Raw genomic sequence first — 18949 nt, 5'->3', positions numbered from 1 at the left:
ACATAGAGTTACTATACTGACTACCAACTCTATGCTTTGAGATTAACATAGCATCTATCGCCGTCTCGGAGGCCGGCAATAACGCTCGGACGTCCGCGCATATAACGCGCCGGCGGATGCATTCAGCCGCCGCTGCCACATCCGCCGGAAGTTGAAAAGGCAATGAGCGCCACCTCACGGAATTTATGTTTAAACTAAACGCTGCTACGATGAAAAAGCGAGCAACGCGGCGGGAGGCATTGTAAAGGAGGCATTGACATAAACAAACACACGTGCTTCCGAAATGTCGAGCCGTGGCGACGAATGTTTGAACGGCAGCCTAAAGAAATCCGGCAGCAAATGCTCGAAAGAGCTTTTGAGAAGCGAAATTATCACACGTAAGTCAAATACTTCCACTATTTACGTGACATCACCTTGCGTCAACGCTTCTGTGTTTCACTATTTCTTAGTTGTTGAGTTCACGCTGTTGTGTAAAATTGTATGCACAGGTGAAGATCATATTCGCTCCCTCGTTCAGTCCAAAGGGCCGCCGAAAACTTTTCAAGTGAGAAGCTCGGGTAAGCGCCCTTTATCGTTGAATTTTGTGGGCGACTCTGCGTTTTTAATAGTCACTAATGCTATGTCGCCATTAACAACCGGGTCTTGATAAGAAACGGCGTTCAGATGCTGCCAGAAAAGGTAACCTATTTCCACGAGTCACAATTTTTTTAGTTTTTACGTGCAAATCGCATTACTTCACGTCGACACCCACTTGACGTGAAGTTGGTTACAGATATGTTATATTTTACCGAGCGCGACTATGAATGTAAATAAGGGCAGCCCTCTTGGGATATCAACAGTAACGACAACAGGTTTTAATGAGTAAAATTATTCACTTCGTTTTACATTTAAGTTGTGCACAATGTGTCTACATACTGGCCATCTCGTCGTCAGAGGATTGCTCTGTACTAGGTGGCATGATGTAAGCAATGAAAACGTCCGTGCCTTGCCATCTTCTTTTATGCCCATATGGGCCAGGCCTGAGCCATTTTGACATGTCACCAATGGCTATTGGCAGATTTGGAATAAAAAGTCCTAGTTAGCCCGAAAGGCAAAGCATCAATTCTGATAGCAAATTAGTAGACAGCTATATGCAGTACGGATAGTAGCTTTATTCGCCGTATTACCTTGTAAAAATTCATTTGCTAACTGAACTAACAAGCATGGCATCACGCGCATACAGGCAAACATGAACGCATCTCGCCTGATGACTGTGCACACTTGCTTTCAAAATGCTGGATTGAGAAAGTGCAGCAGTGGGTGAATTGACCTTCGCGCTGCCTCTCGCTTCAGTGTGAACTAAGTGGCGAGAGCACGGTGCACACGAAGCTATCATCACTCGGCGCACTCTGTACCCATTGCAGATTCTTTCAAGATAGATGTGTTGCCAACAAGCCCACATTGCAACCCTTTTGTTCAAGATGGGGCTTGCGCACCTGCGTTATGTGTAGCCACCGCTGAAGTAGAACTTCCCCCTCCACCCAGTGCCTTGCGGACGCGAGCCGCCATCGTCGGCTCACCCTCACACATTCATCCGCACATGCAGCATGCAGCGCGCGCCGGCAATCTGATCACCCTTGAACATTTTACCATGCCTTGAACATTTTCCTTTGGCATGGTGTGGATGATTACTCTAGTTTTGCTGCATATGCTATAGTTGCTGCATATTCTGCTGCTGCATATTCTACTATAGTTTTGCAGCAAATTAAGATTGGCTGGGTCCAAATAGCTTCAAAATGAAACTTTATCGGCTCCAAAATGAGATTTAGTCTGGTCCAAGATGTTCCAAAATGCTATTTTACTTGCTCCAATAATTGCTCCAAAATTACTTTGGGCAGTCCTACCCTTGCAGATTCCCTTCAAGTTTCTTGATTTTTCAGGTTTTGGCCTCACAAGTTAGCACTGGCTCGATAGTGCACTTGTGCTTCTGAGGCAATTCTGACGCTAATAGACACTAATAGCGTCTTGGAAACTGTCTGGGCATCAGTTACTCTTGACCATCAGAAAATAATATTTGGCATATGCTATCGTCCTCCTCCTTCTCTACGCTCGTTCATTAATGACCTTCATGACGAACTTATCATAATACACACCAGATTTCCATCGGCTTGCTTGGTTTTACTAGGTGATTTTAACTTTCCGAATATTTCTTGGTTTACCCAGCCTCCCACTCTATCTCAATTTTCATCCGATGCCAGTGATTTTCTTGATTTATGCTGTTTTTTCACTTACCCAATTAGTCACTAATGCTACCAGAATCTCTGTCAACGCAGCCAGCACTTTAGATTTGATCCTAACCAATCGAGCCGACTTTGCTTCAACCATCACCTATTTACCTAACATAAGTGATCACTCTTTGCTCATTTTCCATATTAAGACTGCCTGTCCTAAACCTGCAAGAGAGAAAAAAGACCATACTAGATTATATTAGAGCAGACTTCGATGCCATTAACAATGAATTATCAGTTTTTACTCAAAACTTCTTCAGAAACTTTGACGAACGCTCTGTGCAAACTAACTGGGATACGTTCACGGCCAAAGTTCACGAACTAACTCAAAAATAAGTTCCAAGATCCAACATCACTTCTAATCCTCAAGCTCCATGGTATACCGCTCATATAAGACGCCTATCTAACAGAAAAAAGCGCCGATATCGTACAGCCAGGCTATCACAATGTAACGCACACTGGGACGCATACAAGGCTGCCACTGATGCATATATCACTGCGCTTAAACAAGCAAAAGATAACTTCCTTTCTAACACTTTACCATCGATGCTATCTACCAATATTAAACAATTTTGGCGGATCATCAACCCGCATACTGAAGAATCTATTAACTTAACTGACGCAACAGGTGACCTTATTCCGGCTCATTTGTGCGCATCAGAACTTCATGAAACCTTTGTTCTGAACTTCTCGCGCTCATCAAACACCAAACATCCCGTTCCACTCCGGTATAATTTCTTAACTATGCCTCAAATTTTCATAGATTCATCTGGCGTTGCTAAACCTATTGATGCCATAAAATTTCATTCATCGCCCAGTTTTGACTGCATTCATGCTAAATTAAAAAAAAAAAAATTTCTACAGTTCTTTAATACTAACAAAGATATTTCAGCAGACTCTCGATAGTTCGATCTGCCAACACAATGCAAAGTCGGGAAGGTGGTTCCATTATTCGAATCAGGAAATAGAACATCCCCTATAAATTATCGCCCCATCTCGCTCACTAGTACTTGTTGCAAACTATTAGAACATGTCATCTTCACTAACCTTGTGAACTTTCTTGAGTCTAATTAGTTTTTTACACCCATACAGCATGGCTTTCGTAAGTCATTTTCTTGCGAAACACAACTTCCCAGCTTTGCTATCAAACTTCATTATATATTAGATCGCGCATCAGAAGCTGACTGCATTTTCCTAGATTAATCGAAAGCATTCGACAAGGTATGTCACCGTTTATTATTATTAAAGCTAACCCAACTGAATATTGACTACAATGTTCTGAAATGGATTGAATACTTTCTTTTTAACCGATCGCAGTTCGTTTACGCTAATAATTTTAACTTGCCTTTCAGTGAAGTATACTCGGGCGTGCCACAGGGGTCAGTGCTTGGACTCCTTTTATTTCTTATTTATATCAATGATCTCCCTTTCATTGTATCATCTAACATTCTTTTGTTTGCTTATGACTGTGTTGTTTTCTGCGAAATGAAATCCCCCGATGATGCTAACATTCTTCAGCGTGACCTCTCTAACATTTCTCTTTAGAGTAATGAATGGCTTATGGAACTTAGTACTATTAAGTGCAAAATTATGCGAATATCAAGAAGTGCCACCTCTCCGCCTGTGTACTGCCTAAATAATATTGCGTTAGAAGCAGTTACTTCATATAAATACCCGGGTGTTCATATTTCTGCTGACCTTAATTGGACGCGCCATATTGAGTACATTACTAACAAAGCTAACCGCATGTTGGGCTACGTGCGCCGTAACTTTTCCAAAACTCCATCTTCTTTCAAACTACTGCTTTATAAAACACTAATACGTTCTAATCTGGAATATGCCGCCGTGATATGGGATCCGCATCATGAAAAACTGGTAACTTCACTTGAGCTGGTTCAATGTAACGCTGCTCGTTTTATCCTGTCCAACTTTAACCATACCGCAAGTGTAACAAGCACGAAAGCTAATCTTTCTTTACCTCTTTTAGCATCCCGCCGGCAGACAATTCATTTGAGCCTTTTTCATAAACTATACCATCACCCCATGCTATGCGATCCCCTCATTTCGTCCCCCAGATACGTGTCAGATCACATTGATCATCGTCACAAAGTTGGCATTGAAACATGTAACACTAAAACTGCATTACAGTCTTTCTTGCCTCGTACATCACGCGAATGGAACCGCCTTCCCGCAGATATCGTCGACCTAATTGATAACCAGCATTTTCGTTCTGTACTAGCTAACATTGTGTAACAGGAGGATGATAATACTTGTTCTGTAATGTGCATTGTATCTATTTATGTATTTTTGTTTTGTAACCACTCCCCTCTGTAATGTCTTTGGCCCTGAGGGTTCAATAAATGAAACGAGATGAAATTGGTAAACATTTTCCATCATTCAATAGTGTCTGTAGACAGTGATTAAGCACATTCTTATTTGCTTGCACATTTCCTTCGCAGGACCTTGCACCTCTGAGACTACTACTTGGACTAGATAAACATGCTCTTGCATTGCTTTGAGGGGCTAACTTCCAACTGCCAACTCTTATTCCTTTACCATGGTGTGGATGATTACTGTAGTTTTGCTGCATATTCTTCTTGAAAGTGACGCTCTGGCTTTGCACATTCAAGTCCTACATCACTTTTGAGTCACCTCGAGCAGTGCTGAACATGACAGTGCCATCAGCAAATGACAGGCTGCTATGTTCCTCGGTGGTCCTTGCCCCCTGGTGCTTCCTATATTGGTGTCTTGAATGCTTCTTGCAAGAGTGCAGTGAAGGAAAACAGAGAGATTGTGCCCCTAAGCCTGAGGAGGTAACCACTCTTAATTCGTATATTCCCCACATTTTTGCTTTTTTTGTAAAGAATTATTCTATCTGTAGAATCTCTGCATGGCGAGCTGGTGTGAGAACTTCAAGGCTACATTGCCACCTGCCCTTTGTGTTTGCATCATTTACAGTCTGCTCTCACAGTAAGAGACTGACTTGCTTGTTCGGTGTTGTAGCAGCGTAATGTACTAATACAGCTCGGCTTGCACTTAGTGTTGCTTTAAACCTATGCTCCTATTGACCTGCTGCCATCTTGTGAGGCTGTGTGTCACCATTTTTTTTATTTTGCTTCTCGCTGTGGCCCCATACCTGGTCTTGTGTGACGGATTTTGGCATTTCACCGGCATAATTTGCCACAGAAGGGACACTGGGCAGGCTTGTAGCTTATGATGTGTGGATATAGCTAACAGGTATACATAAAACTATGTCTGTCATTTTCTGGTGCTTCTTGTTATCATGAGCTGCTGTGTCTTCTAGTGTGAGTACTTATTTGGCAAAAACTAGAAAAACACTTGCTGCGGTAGCTTAATGGCCTAGCACTACCGCCCTCAAATGCGCAGGTTGTTGTATTCCAGTCACGGCTGCTGCATTTTGATAGGAGTGAAATGCCCAAAACCCTCGTGTACTATAACTTAGGGGCACAATAAAGAACCCTAGACGGTCAAACTTAATCCAGAGTACTACACTAATAAATAATCAAAGCATCGTTTTGACTCGTCAAACCCCAATATTAGAATAATTAAAACTAGAAACGCCTTGCAAAATATCCCATAGGAGCGATGTTAGGCTTGTATCCACGAAAATTCAAGTTTGGTGTGGCTCTCTGTCCAGTAGTCTTGTGCAAAAAAAAAAAAAAGGAAGATGTCTAATGGGTGACAGTGCATGGACATGAGCGTTGATGAGAGACAAGCATAGGACAAGGCAAGCGGGATGACAAGGCATTGACTGTCAACTAATGTTTGTTGCCTACGGAATATAACGAGGGAAGGACAACATTGACATTACATGTGATTTCAGAACAAATGTTGCTAGCTCAGCCTTGCACAGGGACATATACAAAGAAAATAGTTGACTTCTTTATCAAATTGATTCATAAACTACGCCTTTTGCTGCTGTCCTGTATGTGTTTACATTTTATTCTTTCACCAGTTTTCATAATTGCATAGAATGGTCAAGTTGCTGAAAGCAGGAGAGTACCTGCAATATTTGCACTGCTGTGCCAGGTCGCTGCCTGTTCCAGCTTTAAAGAAGTTGCCTGCTGCACAGACAGCGGCACATTGTAGACCACTTTGGTGGAACACTTGGCATACACTTGTCTCCATGTGGACGTTTCTGGCTTAGCAGAAATCGAGTGTCTTCACATTTTGCTCAGCTCATTTGACGGAGGAAAAATCGTGCACACACTGGCACGGCCTGCTTGAACCTGTGAGATTACTGGAATAAAGAACCAGAAGAGTTCCTATGTTCCCCACCTCCGATTACCCTCGGTGCAGCGCTCACTCTACAAAGATGTTTGCATCCTTTTGGGCATATCTTGCGCACAATGAATAATTGTCACCTGCCTTGCTTGCTTTTCTTTTCTTGGAAAACTCTGTGTTCGCTACCTTTCCTGTCAAGAATGCTATGTCACACTGATAACATGCATGTTGTTCGTGACGTGAAAGTAATTGGTGTGCAGCATTAAGGAGATAGGAAAGGCACGTAAGAGTGATGATGGTTATTGTTTAGGGACAAGATATGCCTCAAAAGCTGCAAACGTTTTGCAGTGCTGAGTGAATTGGAAGCTTCACAGAACAATCAGTAGTGCGCAATAGGTGAGCAGCCCCCTTAGAACGTCCACAGCCGGCTCTCCTTGCCAACTGGCTAGCACAAGCCCTAGCATTAAAGAGAATAATGGAGGTAACACCTGGGTAAACTGAAGATATCATCATGAAAATGTAAACAATACTAGCACAAAATTATTAATGCTGTGCACATATGGAAGCACAAACGTTGCAATCTTTCCCATTTTCTTTATGTGCTTCGCCTCCTCTGTGAAAAATGCTTCAGCGAGGCTGCCAAGGAGCAGCTTGGGAAGTCTGACTTCCAGCAGTCTCCTGACTTGTGCATAGAAGCCGTGTTGTGCCTGATGCAGGCAGGAGCAGACAGGGCTACCTCTGAGCAGGGAAAGAGATTATGCAGTTAGGCCTCTATGTAGTGAAATTGGTAAAAGCATGAAGCCAGGAAAGCCGCGCCTTCGAGTCCACTTCGTTCCTGCGGCTGATAGTGTCGCCCGCAGTGGAACAATGCTGCCATGAAAAGCACTGGCAGCAGCGAGTGAAGGCTTTGCCTGGCTCTTGCATTAATGCGTCTCCGAAACTCGAGATTACGCAACCTCAAGCACTGGATGCGAGAGGAGACACTGCACGATGCCATGCCATTGCACATGCAGCAGATTACCTCTGAAATGGCGCGTGGGCTGCGAATGCGCTCAGCCACACTGGTAGCGATGTGCAAGAAAAGGAGACACATGCCATTGTGGCTCCTTCCCCGCAGTCTCGCGGGCTTGATTGTGTTATATCAAGCTCGCTACACTCCCCCTCTTTCCCCTTGCTTGCATGGGGTGACGGCATTTATTAAGCCAGCATCCTTCTCAGCACTTGCTTTCGCTCCCACCTAAAGCATACAATGATCAGGGCGCAATATGAACTTATCGCACTAGGACTTCACATGGCACATGACCATTTGACCATCTGCATCCGCAGAAATTTCCATTTATTGTCTTGGAATTCCTTCAAGGCGGCAGTGAAATTATTACTTTGTATCGAAATCATGTAAACATACGCTTCGTTAACTTGAGGTTCAAAATAGATGTTGTTATATGAAAAAGAAAGAAAAAAGGTAAGTGCTTCGTTATGTTGAGATTGTTATATCGAGGTTGAACTGGGAAAAAAATAATTAGGCTGTAACAGCCAAGTGCAAAGTGGCTGTGCTATGCAAATAGGCCCGGCTGTTCTCAAGACCGCCCTTGCTTGACCTTCCAGCCCTGGCACAGGCAAGGTCCTTCCTTCCGAAGCTGGTCGAGGCTGAGAGGACAAGGCTGGCCGCTGGCTGCGATGATGGTGCGAGCATCGAGGCAGAAGACACTGCCAGCGAGGGACCCTTTATTGAGATGGTTAGTGCTTGTGGGCCAGCCCCATAATGTGCCGGTCTTGGGCACTACCAACATCTGAGCCGCTTTCTTTTTAAAACATTGTGACTATAGGAGAATCCGTACATCTATGTGCGACTATCGAGGGAGCTAGCATTTAAGGGTTCATGGAGGTCCTTGAAAGCCCTCATTAAGGTCTTTCAAATTTCGAAGCTTCATATTGCAGGCCTTTGAATTACTGCAATTTCTTTTGAAAGGGCTTCGCAATACGTTCCTTAGCGGTGTTGTGGAACGTTGCCACTGGCGTTTGTGAATGTGTTATGCATGCATCACTTGGATGTGTTGTCACTCTGGATGTGTTATGTAGGAGCAGCATTATTTTCCCTGCTGTTTGTTTTTTCACACTGCACTCTGGAGGCTATGGTGAACCAAGGTGTTGCCTACAGTGCTTTGCCATTTGTATGTCACTGTGACAGTCTTTCCTATTGTTTTTCATTTATAGCGTGACACTAAACTTCCTTTCCTCTTTCTTGAGATATGTAAACCAAACTTATTTTCTTAAAAAAAAAAAGCCACAACTTGAAGAATGTGACCAACGGCATGTTGTTTATAGACTTGAGTAACTCTGAAGTGCATGTTTTTTAAAGTGAATTTTGATGCAGAGCTGCAAGGCACTGTTTAGAGATTTCTTGATCATTAATAATCTTTCAGATGATTTCATTATTAGTGGAGATATAAGAAATTGAACTTTGTTACCATGCCACCGGCAGGCGAGCATCACTGTTAATAGAGACACTCTCCCACTTGGCCTTGACTAGCTCTGCAAACTGCTATCCTACCCTGCCTTCTCCTATAGGGGAGTTGGGGGACCACATCATGAGATGAGCCCCACCTCCTTCAATTTATTTTTTCTCTTTCTTTTCTTGCTGTGTGGTGCATTTCCAATGGTGCCATTGCATGCTCTGCATTGGACGATTAACTGAAGTCACGTGCCATGGTTGGTGACATTGCAAGCAACGTGTCTTGCCCAGAGACATTTGTGCATGTAACATTGACTCCCACATGGAGCATGAATTTCTTGAGAGAAAGGGTCTGCGGCCTTTTGTTTGAAATTGTGATCGTTTTCATGCCACACAACTGTTTCGTACTTTGCAAACATTAGCACCATTGTGGGATCTGCACACAGCACTTTTTTCTTTGCAATGCCCAAAAGTGGGTGAGGGCTGCTTTCTTTTCCACCACAGGATAAAACTTTGAAAAGCAATTTGCATACACAAATGTGTACACTGTGACTGATGAACATATTCCCAGGAGATGCTTTAAATTTCGTGTCACCTGGCATCCAGTCCTCAAAGAAGCAACAAGCTATTTCTTGAAGGGATCAACCTGTAATACGAACCTTGGTGTAGTGAAGGTTTATTGGCCGGTTCCTGTCTTTTAAGTTCCCGCGACATACTATATGACGCATGCACCGAGAAGGATGTTTTATTTGCATTGATGCAGCGATTAGTGATGCTAACACTTCAAAGGCTAATCCGGTAGACATATACAAATACTGAAGAAAGTGTATGGGAGAACGGCCATTACAGCAATTCAATGGTAGAACATCACATGCGTAATGCGAAAACACCTCTGTGCTTATATTTAGGTGCGCTTTAAAGAACCTCAGGTGGTCCAAATTTCCGGAGTCCCCCACTACGGCATGCCTCATAATCAGAAAGTGGTTTTAGCACATAAAACCCCATAATTTAATTTAACATCACATGCGCAATGCAAAAATGTATGTTTGAGTCCCACATTCGTTTTCATTTGCTTTCATTTCCCATTTTCCTTGCTATTTCGACATTTCACTTATTCAAGTGTTAATGTTCTCCTGTGCTTTCTCTGGCTCCATTGCCTGTTAGCATCATGTGATTATAGCTAACAGAAAGACGGAGCCCTTCCTGTTTTTGCTTATTCTTCTCACTCGGCAGTAATTAAGTCTAGTTGACCTAAAATAAGTTTGCCAATCAAGTAGAGACCAAGTGGGGCCATGGAACAACCCTCTTCCTGCAGAACTTTGCCCTCGCTGGACCAGTGTCCAGCAGCGAGAGCTCCTCAGACTCGGAGGTTGAGGAGTTTGACTCTGAAGTGGAGGAAGCCAGCCCAACCATTCAAGTGAGGCCCACCCGTAGAGCAGTCCGTCGAGGCCCAGCCACCCTCATCAAGGAACTCCCACAGGTGGACAGTCAGCCACAGGCCGATCGTTCGTAGATGTCTGTCCTCCAACGCTGGGCCTTGCGTTCTCTCTCAGCTGACACTTGCGGTGCTTTTTGAAAGCCTGCAATGGAGGCGGATTATGCAGAAGGCTTGTGAATGGCGCTCTGTAAATGTCCACATCTGGTCGGTACGTTTCAGTTACTGTATTGACTCCAAACTCTGAACAACAAATTACAGAAAGGGAGTATAGATGTATTTTTGAATTATCAGCAAAAAAGCCATGCCTGAAACTTGGCAACGAAACCTCCCACGAAGAAAGCAATGATCCGAGCTTAGCTGTTTTGAGCTGTTGCTACAATTGTACATCAGTGTGTACAGTCTTAACATTAGATGGGGTTGACCATCTTGGGCTACAAGTCTATGCTGTAGTTTGATGTGTACACAAATGTGTTAACTCCTGATAGTTCTTTGTTGAAGACTTTTCCCATATTTTTTGTGCGTTATAGCTGCACCCCAAAATTTTTCACATATTTTTTGAAAGAAAGATTGTGTTTATTATGTGAGCAGTTTTTCTTACGGTGAGGCAGGCACAAATCATTTAGCTTGCGCAAAAGATGAGAAAGAGTTAAATGAATAATTTGCTTCAGCAAGAAAAGGTAGCTATGGAGTATGTTAAAAAGGTGCCAAGGAACATAGCGTTGTAAGTTAAAACACCAGACTTTTTGAAATCCCATCTCCCAAATGTTTGACCTGATTGAGGTTTGGGACACAATATGCACTTGTTATCCGCATGTTGTGTTCTAAAAACTTTGCCACATTTTTTTATTGTGGGTTAGGTAGTGAAAACTTGACAAAAAAGAACATGGCAAGGTCGCTGACTTGCCATGGCAAAAATTAGTGACTAGCTGTAAATGGATGTTTTTTGCAGTCATTGCTACTTGTTGAATTATGTTTGACCTAGAATGTGTAACAAAAACCTTTTGTATTAGCTTTAGGGTGTCACAGTCTCTATGTTTTTTCACTTCAAGCCTGTTGAGATAGTATTTTGTCACAGAAACTAAATTGAACCCCATCTCTCAACAGTTTGAATTCGCATTGTTGCGTTGCGTTTTCTCTGAATAGTGGAAGCATCCACCATTGTTCCAGTGACTTCGAAGTTTTGCCCACTCGTGCTAGTCCTCAGTTTCTCTCTTTATTGTTGTGGTGTTGTAGCAAAACCAGCTGTCACACAAAGGTTATTGATGTGTTCCAGCATAAGTGATATCTGGGCACGTATCTGTTGCTTTGAAAATCTGCTGTGCTGCAATTGTTCTGGCTTGCTGCCTTGCTTGAAAGCTGTTATTATTTTGCTGGAACTTTTATTTGTGAACAACTTTAAATATGCAGTGGAATTTTGGTGATATGAATCTGACAGGGTCATGAAAAATATTTGTATCATTGAAAACATTGAAAACTAGCAAGCTAAATTAACTAAATTCACAGTGACAAGTTTTTTTACTTAGAAAAGTAAAAAGCACAATGATAAAAAGGTATTTTATTAGCTGCGGGAGAAATCCCTGATGGTCTTCTGTTTCTTTTTCGTCAGACTTTTTCAAATTCATTAAAACCTGTGCATGTGTCGTTGCTGAACTCATCTGTGGCCATAGCACGCCCGAGGATGTTGAGGGCATGCGGCGTTACAGCTGCTGGTGATGGCTGCTCGTCGTTGCCCCCACGATTTTCACCGCCTTCGTCATCACTGGAATTTGTAGCCTCGGATGCGGCCTTGTTGAGAAATTCTTCAACTGTGCATGCACCGCATGTGGCAAGGTTGCAGTCTGCGGTAATAAAATCATGCATGGAGCACCCGGCATCAAGCTCGTACCAGCCCTCGGTTTCCGGGTCCTCCGGCTCTGGGGGCACCTCTGTAGGATTCTTGAGGAAGATGCACTTACTGAAGAAGTTGCCTACTGTAACTGGCGTGACTCGGTCCCAAGCCATGGCTATAAAGCGAATAGCATCCACCAGTATTCGCAAGTCTCCGTTCTTGCAATCGGTTTTGGTGAGAAGGCGGTGCACAGGAGGTCCTTTAAAGTAACACTTCGGATTCCTTATGACTCCAGCGTCAAGTAGTTGTAGGTGCGTGATCCTGTTGGCAGGCAAAAATACAAGCTGGACGTTCTGAAGTGTCTCTTGCCTCTAGTGTATGGTACACTGATCAAGAATCAAGATGATTTTCCTGTTTCTGCTTCCCATCCTTCTGTCAAGGAGAGAGACAAACTCTTCGAACAGGGTTGTTGTGATCCATGCCTTTTTGTTGATGCAACAGAAGCAAGGCAGATGACCCTCCTGCTTCAAACACTGGTGCTTCTGTGACTTCCTCACCACCATCAGTTAAGTTTTTTAGACCCATCGGCATTGCTACAAAAGAGATTCAATTCTTGCTTTTTCCCTCCTTGTCATGCTTCGCCCTTTAATGCACAGGCTCTTCTCTGGCTGAAGGTTGGAAAGCAGACCTGCCTCATGTGCGTTGAAGACATCACACCATGATGAGTGACTGCAGTGTAGTTGAGAGGCATTCGTTCATGGCTGACTTGTCGACCTTTTTTCCTTTGCCAAAGATGCTTTTGTACACGAGACCGTGCTTCATTTTGAAACGGTGCAGCCAGCCGCCAGAAGCCTGAAATCCATCAATGCATGAAGTAAGCACAATCTTGTCGGTTTTCTCTCTTAAAACCTTGCTCTTGATATTTGTGTTGGATGCAGTAACTTCCTTAAACCACGTTAGCAGATTGGTAGAGCTTCCTCTAGCTCAACATCGTGGGCCGTCTTCACCTCCTTAGCGTTGACATTGAAGGGAACCATTCTTCATGTTGCTCATGTTGCCCAACAATGGTGCTCAACGTCGACATTCTGAAGCCTAGCTCCTTCGTCAACTTGCTCCGTTCTTTTACTTCTGGGCGTCATCCACCTTTCGCCGGATGCCCAGTCTTTCTTTAAAAGAAAGAGCTCTCCGCTTGTAAGACATAGCTTACTGCAATGCAGCAAACAGGCGTGAACTGAGAACAAGAGCGTGGCTTTGAATGCAGCAGCAGCAGAGACAACTTTGGGGCCCAAAAAGATGCACACAAAAGTGTCACCCTCCCCGACTGGCAGGCTGCAGCCTTCTGCGCCAGTGCCATCTGTACCCTCTCAGCAAAGGCACACAAAGGCGCAGCAGGGCCACTGAGATTGTGCATGCTTAAACTGCTGTGTGCGCACCCTCTCAGAGGCTATATAAAGCGCTGCTGCTGGGTTGCGCTAGCAACTTGCCAAGCTGGTGGTGCATGACTGCGTGCTGTTCTGTTCTGCGGCCAGACGTGGGGCGGTCTGTGGGGCGGCGTCTGTTCGTATAAGGCACTGTGGGGTGAAAATCCGTTCGCAACAACCATATTCTAGCATATTGTAGGCTAATGGACCTTAGCCAGTGCCACTGAAAAATTCATATCTCTCCAAAATTTGTAGGAGCCATGATCGTATCACCGAAATTCTACTGTATTGAAATTAAAGCTAATTTTGGGTCAGATGCTTCTGTCTGAAGCTTTTATCATAATTTATAGCTACGAAATACACTTTGTATTTGATTTGATATCCGAAGCATACTTTTTTTAAACTGTTCATATCCAATTCAATTAATAAACTGCTCTATTTGAACACTCTTAAACACAGAAACATTGTAGTACTGTTTGATGATAGGAAGGGGGCTGTGAATATTCGAATATATGTTTGTATACCAATATTCGAATCAAATTTAATATATTGCTGGCTGCGTGGGAGCAAACATGATTCTTAGCATTTGTTTCTATTTATTCTATGAATATTGGGGTGATTCCGTGCTGAATTTTGTGATGATTTCGTGCTGCTCCTCTAAAGCACCCTTATCCACTAAACGTTTAAATTGTGTGAGAAAGCGAGCCTCTCAGTATCAAGGGGCATGGCGTTGCGGACAGCGAGGATGCACTTCTTTACAGCGAAGCTGTATATAGTTAGTCGATTCGTCCATCCATCTGTGCATCTGTCGGTCACCTGTACACGGAAAACTCTGGTGCAAACCCATGCGCATGCCCGAAAAAGTCAAGAGAGGCGTGTGATTAGCCAACACCACCTAGATAGCACAAGGCTTGTTTACTGCAATCTGTGACGTCACACTATCTGGCCCGAAATTTCCATTGACAGGGCTGACGGGATGAAAGTGATGACGTCAAAATTACTGTTGCCTACTCGGGAGCATCCCCGTTAGGTTCTATGGCAGTTGGACCAGGTGACATGACATCATGGATCAGAGTGAAAAGGCCTTGTGTTATCTAGGTCGTGCTGGATTAGCTGCGCCAGTAGTGACATTGTTGCTCTCCGTTGCAGCTGAGTGCACGCAGCAGTTTCTCTCCTGCTTCAAAATGGGCAGGCCATGTGTCATACGGGCTCCTGAGGAACAGGCAGCTCTCAATCAGCAATGCTGCGAGCAGAACCAGGAACGAGCTTGTCTACGCTGTGCCGATGCTGCAGTCCTGGCACAAGAACAGGCTCATGCAGCTCAGCATAAGCAGCAACTGCGTACCGTGGATCCAGCAGGCTATCAAGCCGTTGTTTAGTGAGCTGTCGAGGTTAACTGAATGATAAACACCGGGGCCGCACATTTCATCTTCGCTGGTTAACCATCTGAATAGAGCGCTTGGGCAATGATTATTTAAAAATGCATAAGCATTGCTTGGCGAGCTCCCCAGCTCTATTACACGAAAAGTGCAATCAATCTCAATCTCACTTCGCAAACTAGCTCTGTTCAAGCGGTGTTCAATGCCTCTCCCACACTGACAAATACAGCATTGGGTTCACCTTGGGTCCTTTTATGTAATGCTGTTTCGATGAGTGTGTAGAGGCTCAGCAGACAAAATATCGGAGAGAAATTCACCACGGTAGGGTGCGACTCATTTCCTCTAAATAATCGTACGAGGCCAAATGTCGCGGAAGGAAAAATTATATGCATTCAAGTGGATATGTGAAACCATCTCTAAATTATATATTAAAAAGGAAACAAGGTTATTGTGGAAGGCATCACCAAGGGCTCATGATTTAGCTTAGCAGTGAGCACATAAAGTGCTCCCTTGTTTAAGAGATAATTGATATCTAATATCAACAACAGTGTGACTCGTAGGGACTGTGTCATTAGTTTCCAGGCAAATTGCTTTGTACCTTTCTCGACTGCATATTGCTCAGTCACATTCAAGACTTTTAGGAACTGGTTCATGATCTGAAAATAAAAAGAGTTCCAACAATTCACAATAATACAGTCGAACCTCGATATATCGAACAGCGCGGTGATCGCAAAATAGTTCAATATAGCCAGAATTCGATATATAAAATCACGTAGAAAACGTGTCAAAAACTATCACAAATCAATCAATGAACCAATCGTGGCGCAATAGATACTCACATGAAGCTTCAAACAAAGTATTTATTTAGTTCGCTGAAAGTACTGAAGCAGCGTAGCCTGCTTCATATTGGCAACCGCGTGCTTGACCACGGCGTCCTCAACATAGGCCAAACGGTCCACAAGAAACAGTCCAGTGCCTTCTATTGCGCCGCAGTAGCAGCGTACAACCGCCAAAGCAGCTACAGCCTCAGTTGCAGTCGGGAGCGGGGCAACATCAGCGCTTGCTGGATCAGCCTCGGCAGCGTCTTCGTTTGGCCGCTCAGCAGTCGCTTCTGCCGCGATCTCCACGTTTGTCAACTCCGCCACTGTTTGGGTGCTGTTGTCACTGCCGACGAAGTCCTCAATGCACATGCTGTATGGCTCAGCACCGACAAAGCGCTCCAACTGGCTCCACGGCCGCCTCGATCACGCGCGCACAGCGAGGCTTGCCCCCGCCATGCGCGCGTGATCGAGGCGGCTTGCCCCGCCGTGCGCGCATAGGTGCGCGTGTGATCGAGGCGGCTGTGCTGGCTTCAAGCTGCCGCGTGTGTACACCGCTACGTTTTAATGGCGCCCTCGGCGCAACCGATGTGGGCAGCTGTCGTACGCAGCAGTCTGGAACGCCCATCGCGCCGCCGCTATCTTCGAGAGTGTTGCGGGAAAGCTCGCCTCCTGTCAACAGAGCGCACTTGGTCTGGGGCGGCGGAGTTCGATATATTCATTTTACATCCGGCCCCGTTCGAAATAAAGAATTAAAAATGCATGCGATTTTCCACGTGATATAGAAAGTGTTCGATATACGCAATAATTCGATATATCCGTGTTCGATATATCGAGGTTTGACTGAAGCCAAGCGATGGCATATGTAAGATGAAGCTTAAACTCCAGGATGATATTTGGCTACTTGCCTGTATCTTTTTGAATGACGCCTGATTCCCCTGCATAGAAGCTTGATGCTGAGTGCATTGAAAGCATCATTCAGCAATCTTGTGAATGTCTCGGTCCCTTCAGAGTCTTTCAAGCCAGGGACATTTGGTTCCCTGTACACATGTATTCCAGTTGATGTCTCTTCCACGGATCGCGCGGAATAGTAGCCGCTTTTACAGCCTGGCACGAAGCAGCATGGCGTAGTTCATACAATTGGCAGCACGATGCAAAAACATTAAATTGCAAATGCAAGCGCAGGTGTAAGAAAATGATGACGACACACAGAGCGGCAAGCCTGCCCAAAACGTGCTGCTACAGCTACTATGTGTCTTTGCTGGGCTAACTCTGTTGTGCATACCCCCTCGCAGCGCGCAGCAGAAAGGTGTCCGGCGGCGCTCAGCAGTTTGAGAACTGGAAAGAATTTAAGAGCATGGCCAGGGGCATTGTCACTTTGTTCAGTGCTACCTTTATGGCGTTTCTTCAATTTATGCCGCACATTGTCTGCAGACGTATGCTTGTGTGCAGATGCGACCGATCGCCTCTGGTCCTTCTCGCTCATGCGTTTGATGCTTAGCTGACCGGGATTCTTGCTTAGCTTTTGCAGGATTCGAGCTGAGGTTCTTTCATGGACTGTGATACAGTTCTCTAAGGCCACTGCCACCTCTCTGCGGAAGAGAAATGCATGCCTCTCTTCTTAGTGTGGGCGCCCATATTAGTGAGTGCAGGCTCCCATTGCTGTTTTGAGTCTTGCTGCTCACACACCGCTCAAGAAGGTTTCTCTCAGATAGGCGCTCCTAAGTAGGCAGCAGAGCTTCAGCCACATGTTCAGGAAAGTCATAGCAATGCCTTGGTGCTGGCTCTCCTTTAGCTTTTGCAGAATTCTGCTGGCGCCAAGAATCGGAACCAGTGGTACAAAGGGTGTGATTGGACTGACTCATTTGAGGTTACATGGTGATATGTCACCATCACAGCCTTTTTCATTGCCTCAGTTTCACCATTGTGTTACTTGAGAGCGCAGCTGTAGTATGAGCTGAGTTTATTGACATGGTTCCCCGTCAATACTTCCCTTGACCCTCTAGTGGTTTGGAGTCGCAACCCTCGTATTTTGCAAGTAGATTGTGCCGGCTTGTCTCATTGTGCTTTTGCACATGGTTAATGCAGTCCTCTTTCTGAATATCTATACAGTAAAACCTCGTTAAACCGTACCTGCTTAAAGAGTAGTTTCATTTTAAATGTAGCAAAGTCCAATCCTCGACTCAGGGCCATTGAACATAATGTGCTCTGTATCTGCATAAACCATACCAGCTTATTGCGTACCAGTGGCGTAGCCAGAAATTTCGTTCGGGGAAGGGCGCTAACGCTGCAGCTCGGGCTCCTCCTTAAGAGGAAGCTTTGTGCTCCTACCTAAATACATGAACTTATTAAACTATTATTATTAAATTATTATTAATTAAACTATTATTATTAACCATTATTAGTTAAACTATTATTAATTAAACTATTATTATTAAACTTATTAAACTTTAAACTTATTCTTGGCGGCCATTGAATAGTTTTGGTTTGTGTTTTTTTGTATTGTTCGTATTGGGCCTGTATTGTTTACTATTTTCATTTTCTCTGCCTTTCACACCCACTCCTGCAATAGTCCGCTCGGGCTGCAGTATGTACAAATAAATAAAATAAAATAAATAAAAATGTAGAAGGGGAATTCGTTTTTCTCGGCAACCACTGCACCAAATTTGACAAGGTTTCTTGCATTTAAAGGAAAAACTAAAATTCTAGTGACTGCTGGTTTCGGATTTTTCATTTGGGTTGTCAATTTTATCAAAAATTGGCCAAAATCGAAAATTTTCAGAAAACGAAACTACCTAGTTTATAACTGTAACTCAACAATGAAAAGTGACATCAGAATTCTGTGAATTGCACCTAATAGTACACCTACAGTGAACAAAATTGATATGTTACGCATGAATCTAAATAAAATGTAGTATTGTGGAAATACGGCTTTTGCAGAAACGTTGCACACAACGTGACCAATTCACGTAAGCTACAAACATACCAAATTTGACTGCTTTTACTGTTATAATAGATGCCGTTTACAGAACAGCAATATCTGTTCTTTATGCAACGCTATTAGTTCGTAAACGTCGTGCTTATATTTTTCTTGAACTTGA

General features: G+C 44.0%; 1 protein-coding gene across 1 annotated transcript; it reads left to right on the top strand.

The window, feature by feature from the left end:
* The first annotated feature begins 182 nt into the window (after positions 1 to 182).
* On the top strand, positions 183 to 14030 carry LOC135898301 (uncharacterized). The gene is made up of 4 exons (XM_065427173.2): positions 183 to 377; positions 489 to 557; positions 8118 to 8248; positions 10280 to 14030. The coding sequence occupies exons 1-4, from the start codon at positions 284 to 286 to the stop codon at positions 10475 to 10477; spliced, it is 492 nt and encodes a 163-aa protein (XP_065283245.1). The 5' UTR covers positions 183 to 283; the 3' UTR covers positions 10478 to 14030.
* The last annotated feature ends 4919 nt before the right edge of the window (positions 14031 to 18949 follow it).

This window comes from Dermacentor albipictus, chromosome 5 (genome assembly GCF_038994185.2).
Source record: "Dermacentor albipictus isolate Rhodes 1998 colony chromosome 5, USDA_Dalb.pri_finalv2, whole genome shotgun sequence".
In the NCBI taxonomy this organism is placed as follows: Eukaryota; Metazoa; Arthropoda; class Arachnida; order Ixodida; family Ixodidae; genus Dermacentor; species Dermacentor albipictus.
The sequence above is the reverse complement of the archived record's forward strand: the minus strand, read 5'-3'. Positions and strand labels throughout refer to the sequence as shown.

What these genes read in the sequence shown, in the direction of transcription:
- LOC135898301 (XM_065427173.2), top strand. Translation starts at nt 284, where the DNA reads ATGTCGAGCCGTGGCGACGAATGTTTGAACGGCAGCCTAAAGAAATCC. An exon ending in GAGAAGCGAAATTATCACAC is followed by an intron (nt 378 to 488) that starts GTAAGTCAAATA and finishes TTGTATGCACAG; the next exon opens with GTGAAGATCATATTCGCTCC. An exon ending in AGGGACCCTTTATTGAGATG is followed by an intron (nt 8,249 to 10,279) that starts GTTAGTGCTTGT and finishes CTCTTCCTGCAG; the next exon opens with AACTTTGCCCTCGCTGGACC.